This window comes from Camelina sativa, chromosome 17 (genome assembly GCF_000633955.1).
Source record: "Camelina sativa cultivar DH55 chromosome 17, Cs, whole genome shotgun sequence".
NCBI classification, from domain to species: domain Eukaryota; kingdom Viridiplantae; phylum Streptophyta; class Magnoliopsida; order Brassicales; family Brassicaceae; genus Camelina; species Camelina sativa.
This window is the reverse complement of record NC_025701.1, coordinates 16,313,043-16,319,042: the sequence shown is the minus strand read 5'-3', so window position 1 is coordinate 16,319,042 and position 6,000 is coordinate 16,313,043. Positions and strand designations below refer to the sequence as shown.

The 6,000-nt window shown below is 36.5% G+C and overlaps 1 protein-coding gene across 1 annotated transcript; it reads left to right on the top strand.

The window, feature by feature from the left end:
- Positions 3,267 to 4,134, top strand: LOC104757402 (pathogenesis-related protein 1A-like). The gene is made up of 2 exons (XM_010480138.1): positions 3,267 to 3,629; positions 3,805 to 4,134. The coding sequence occupies exons 1-2, from the start codon at positions 3,293 to 3,295 to the stop codon at positions 3,954 to 3,956; spliced, it is 489 nt and encodes a 162-aa protein (XP_010478440.1). The 5' UTR covers positions 3,267 to 3,292; the 3' UTR covers positions 3,957 to 4,134.

The window sequence follows — 6,000 nt, the reverse complement described above, 5'->3', positions numbered from 1 at the left end:
TTCGGAATTTTTGGCTTTCAAAACGGATATGAGCAAGGCCTATGACCATGTTGAATGGGATTTTTTGAAGGCGGTCTTAATTAGGCTAGGTTTTGATTCTAGATAGATTTCTAGGATAATGTGGTGTGTTAGTTTGGTTTCCTATCAAGTGTTGCTTAATGGTCAACCCCGTGGCTCCATTTCGCCAAAACGGGGTTTACGACAGGGGGATCCTTTATCCCCGTATTTGTTTATTCTTTGTACTGAGGTGTTGATAGCTAATATCAAAAAGGCAGAAAGGGAGGAAAAATTAACGGGTATTAAGATTGCCTGAGATTTTCCCCTATCTCCCATTTGCTTTTTGCCGATGATAGCCTGATTTTTTGTAAAGCAGATGAGGAACAATGTTCAACGGTCATGGATATCATAGGCAACTATGGTAAAGCATCCAGCCAGGAGGTAAATTTGGATAAGTCCTCTATTATGTTTGGCAAGAAGTTGACTTCAGAGGTCAAGGACAAGGTAAAATCCGTCATTAGAATCTCCAAGGAAGGAGGTATGGGTTCCTATTTGGGAATTCCAGAGAGTCTCGGAGGATCAAGAGTTCAAGTCTTCGGTTACGTTCGAGATAGGTTGAATGACCGGGTGAATGGTTGGACAGCAAAATTTTTATCCAAGGGAGGGAAGGAAGTTTTACTCAAGTCGGTGGCTTTGGCCCTCCCTATGCATGTTATGCCTTGCTTCAAACTCCCTCAAGGGTTAACAACCAGATTGACGAGTGCTATTTCAAATTTCTGGTGGAGCTCGGATGGGAAAGATCGGGGGCTTCATTGGGTGGCTTGGGATAAAATGTGTAGGGATAAATCTGAGGGAGGTTTGGGATTTAGGGATTTGGAGACGTTTAATGATGCTTTATTGGCTAAACAGTATTGGTGTTTATCATAATTTCTGAATTCTTTGTTTGCTCAAGTGTTTAGAGGTCGATACTTCAGAAATAAACATTCGTTGATGGCAAAAAAACCTTATTCACCCTCGTTTGGGTGGAGAAGCATTTTTTCAACAAAAAGTTTAGTGGAAAAAGGTGCCCGATGGACGATTGGGTCAGGGTATAATATTTCGGTTTGGTGTGATCCTTGGATCCCTGATCAACATCCTCGTCCTGCAAACGGTCGGGGACGGCAACTACTTCCAAGTCTAATGGTAAACCATTTGATTAATCCACAGACTAAAGAATGACATTTACCTATCCTCCAAGATTTTTTGGATCCGGAGGATATTCAAACTATTCAGAGTTTGCTTATTAGCAAATCATTTAAGCCAGATCGATTGGTATGGCATTATACACAATCTGGTCGGTACTCGGTCAAGTTGGGTTATAAGGTAGCTCAAGCCATGAAGGCTGAAATTGAATTCGGTCCCAACTGTAATGTCCTCATGGCTTAGGCTTGGGATCTTCCGGTACCACCTAAAATCAAACATTTTTTTCTGGTAGATCGCTTCTGGCTCTCTTCCGGTGACGGTGCGGTTAGCCTCTCGGGGAGTTAACTGTAACACGGTATGCAAGAGATGTGTTTTGGAGGAAGAGTCTATTAATCATACTTTATTTGAGTGTCCTCATTCCCGTCAGGTTTAGGAGAGGGTTTTTGATGGATCAGATACGGATAAGTTCCCGTTTGGCTCGATCTATTCAAACTTAGATTATATATATGGTAAAGGGTTAGCCCCTATGGCTTTAGGAACTACTCACAGTTCAATACCGTGGCTGGTCTGGTTCTTATGGAAGGATAGGAACAAAAAAGTTTTCCAAGGGTTTACTCAGGCTTTACGTGAACAACTGTTGTGGGAGGAAGCCCAAATAGCTACAAGGGTTGGTTCCGTTTTGACGGAATCCTTGCATACTCCGGAGATGATATGTCATTGTCAAGTTGATGGTTCGTGGAAAGCTACGGAACCAAATTCAGGTTTAGGATGGTGGTGTGGTGATGGTGACAATGAAACTTTAGTTATGGGTGCTAGATATCAACGTCACAGTGCATCCCCACTTCATTCCGAGCTAGAAGCATTATTATGGGCGATGGAGTATATCTTGTCCAGAGGAATTGGTTGTCGGAGGTTCGAGACGGATTCTGCAGAGTTACTAGCGATGGTGCAAGCTCCGGAGGAGTGGCCGGTTTTCTCTACGCTTCTTGATGAGTTCTAGGTGCTTAGTGCTTCCCTGCCTCCTTTTACCCTTTCCAAGATCCCAATGACGTCCAATGTGAAGGCTGATTGTTTAGCTCGTTCTTCTAGAATGCTCTTGTCAGAAACGATTTATGTAAACTTATTTCCTCCAGCTTGGACAACCAATCTAAGAGTTTTAAATTAATATTATGTTGAAAAAAAAAACCAAAATAACAGATAAAATTATTTTAATTTTTTTTCAAATAAATTGTTCAGCCAACGTTAAACCGTGGGTTAGTAACTAGTTGTACAATTAAAACAACCCGACCTCAGTTAACTAATAACCCTATGATTACTAATCAATGTCAGCGATTCCGTAATTTTGTAATTGATGTTAATGGATATGTGAAAAAGAGGAACACTCAAGATGAGTTCGTATTATTTTTTTAAGCCAAGTTGATTAATCCTTTAACCATTAAACTACGTACTGTACTATGAGTTGTTTTATCTTTTAGTTAACTTACAAATCGAGTTGGCTAGTATAGTAATGAATCCTTAGCGTTTAACCCACGCATGGTTAATTCATGGTTTACTATCTTAATCCACTTGGGCATATGCCTCTACTTGATCTACGCGTCCTTATCTCTTCTTTACACTCGATCTATGCTTATATGGAAATTGTGTAGTGGTTAGAGACTTGTACAAGTGGATAGAATATGTTATCTAAACTAATATCTATCTATATAACACTGAATGTCCCATTACCCGGCGGGGGATCATAGCCATGCACATGTCATTACATGCATGTAAATAATTTATACTGCAGTGATACTAAAATACGCATCTTCAATCCAAATACAAATGATACTAAAATACGCATCTTCAATCCAAATCCGAATACAAATACGACCTCTCCAAAAGATGCAAAACTCTATCAAAATTTCTTCGTCAATGGATAATGCCACTTGTGTAGATACTTAAAAATGATAGATTCATGACTTTAATCTTTATAAAAAGATTAGTCATCAATCCCTCAATGTCAAAAATCTCCCTAACCCACTGACCCTAACCATATATTGCCTATATAAACAAGAACATAGCATTCTTCAAGTTCACAGCATAAATAATATAACTCAATACTATAACTACGACAATGAAGACTTTCAAAATCCCATCATTCCTACTCGTTGCAATTAGCTTTGTGGTTATTGCAACCAACGCTCAAAACAGTCAACAAGACTTCCTTAACACTCACAACTCCGCCCGTGCGCTGGTTGGTGTAGCGAACATCGTATGGGACACAACTGTCGCGGCCTATGCATCGAACTATGCGAATGCTAGAAAAGCCGACTGCAACCTCACTCCGTCAGGAGGACCATTTGGAGAAAACCTAGCCAAGGGAAATGGTGCCACGTTAACAGGTGTAGCGGCCGTCAATCTTTGGGTCGCCCAGAAAAATGACTATACCTACACTAGCAATTCGTGCACAGGTATAACTTACACAAACAGTCCATACATATATCCCTTGTCATGAATTATCATGATGTACTTGAAAACAAACACAACAATTTCACATGTAACATAAACGCAAAGGCAATATACAGTCGAGTGTAATTAAGTGATTAATAGAAATTTGACTAAGCTTGTTTATTTTTGAAATTACAGTTGGAAAAGTATGCAAGCATTACACGCAAGTGGTGTGGAGTAACTCGGTGAAGTTAGGGTGTGCTAGGGTTCTTTGCAACAACAATGTTGACTATTTCGTGAGTTGTAACTATGATGCACCCGGTAATCAGCCCGGGGAGTACCCTTACTGATGCTGATCGATCACTTTAATACAATTAACCTAAAATATGAACTAATTATGAATAACTGCTTATGAAGAAAAAATATATCTCGTTTAATTTCAAGATGTAATATTCTTTCATTTTCACATAATCAAATGTTGTAAGGTTTGCTTTCTTTTACAATAAATCAAATGTTGTTGTTTTTCTTGTTTGGCGAGAAATTGTATCCTACTCGTGAAATGATAGTAAATTCAATTTCAGTATTACTTCGAGAAAAATGTCAACTCAAACTCAACTAACCAAACTTACATCGGTCGTCCCATTTTTGGTGACAATTCTTTGAACCGAACCAATCGAAAGTCCAACTTTATGACTCAAATCGATCCAATAATACCAAATGTCCAGCTCTAATTAGTTAATCTGGTAAATTTTAGTCTAGCTAGCATATATACAATTTACAAGAAGATTCAAATACAAAAAGAAATATGTCTGGACGCTGGACACTAGCCATATTCCACGATTTTGTAATTGACTTTTGTGAAAATACAAAAACAATTGCTTCCCAAAAAGAAAATAATGTAAAACTTATATTTTTGTTTTTTGAAATATATAGGTCCATGATAAAGTGGATCAGTCATGTATTTTTGGTTGCAAATATATATTTTAACTTCTTTAAAAAACTGGGAGATTCTACAGCGAAAACCAAACTAATTAGTAAAATTTTGTGAATAAGCGTATATTTTTTAGAGAATATGCAGTAGATACTATAAAAACAAAACATAATTAAGAAACTACCATAATTTGTACAGTAGCTGTCTTCAAGAGGTGTTATAATTACGTTGTTGGCCTTATGTAGGCTAACATCAGTGCCGGCCCTGATCTAAAACCAGTAAAGCAAGGGCTTTAGGTGCCAAATACTATAGGTTTTTTAGGGGCAGCAAACTTATAAAAGTTCTTTTGGTATAGTGGTTCTTCTCTTTGATCTTGACTCTCTTGTGCAGGAGTTCAAACCCCACGTGATTTTTTCCCCTATTTTATCTCAACTACAATATTCTGTTTTATCTAAATTTCTTTATATTACAATTTACATTAACTAACATAATTTTTTTTTCTTTTGACAACGGGTGATGTATGTTTATGTACAATTTTTTTTTAAACAAGTAAACCTTTTTAGTGATTTTTTCATAGTTATATATTTTTTGGGAAGAAAAAAAATTGAGGTTAAGGGGCAGCATTTTCAAGTATGCTTTAGGCGTCATACAACTACGGGCCGGCACTGGCTAACATCATATATGGGACATATACAGTGCCGGCTTAGATAGGGGGACAAGCAGTGCGACTGCTCCGAGTTCATAGATTAAGGAGACAAATAATATAAGATAAAAAGGCACAAAAAAATAATGTAAAATAAAAGAGGCAAAACCAAAATTTGTAACATAAAAATAGTTCATTAAAATATGTTTTAACGATTTATTTTTACGAGTCATTAACCAAAAAGACTCTTTATCTTCCATAATTATCTCAACTGACATCCAACTTAGAACGAAAATAAATTTTTATAATCTTATCAAGTGTTTATATATTATGAAAATGAAATCCATATTTTTTTAACATATAACAGAGGTTCAAAAAAAAAAAAATGGTCTTTTATTCAAACAAAACAAAAATTTGCCCAGAGGCCCCTTAAAACCTTGAGCCAGCACTGGACATATATAGTAGGTAGGTATCACTCTGTCAATGTTTTATTAGTAAATAATATATTGTATGGTCAAAAATCATGTAACTAATTATTATTGTTTCACATATCAACTAACATACAGCTGCATTTACCGCATGTGTTTTTATGAAAACACATCTATATCACAATGAAAAATACTTACGTTTGTATTCACTCCTCCGCTCCCAACCAATTAGAATGTTCTATCTAACATTTTATTTGAAAATAAATCAAAATTAAATTAATAAGCAAAATAAATTAAGGAAACAAATTCTGTATACTTTTATTTAAGGAAAGTTAAATATTGATTTGGTTTAGATTTTACAATTAAACGAAGTTATATATCGGTTTGGGTTT

Bases quoted from the DNA above. Each gene is read 5' to 3' on its own strand.
- LOC104757402 (XM_010480138.1), top strand. From the start codon at position 3,293: ATGAAGACTTTCAAAATCCCATCATTCCTACTCGTTGCAATTAGCTTT. The intron at 3,630-3,804 runs GTATAACTTACA...TTGAAATTACAG, and splicing joins CACTAGCAATTCGTGCACAG to TTGGAAAAGTATGCAAGCAT.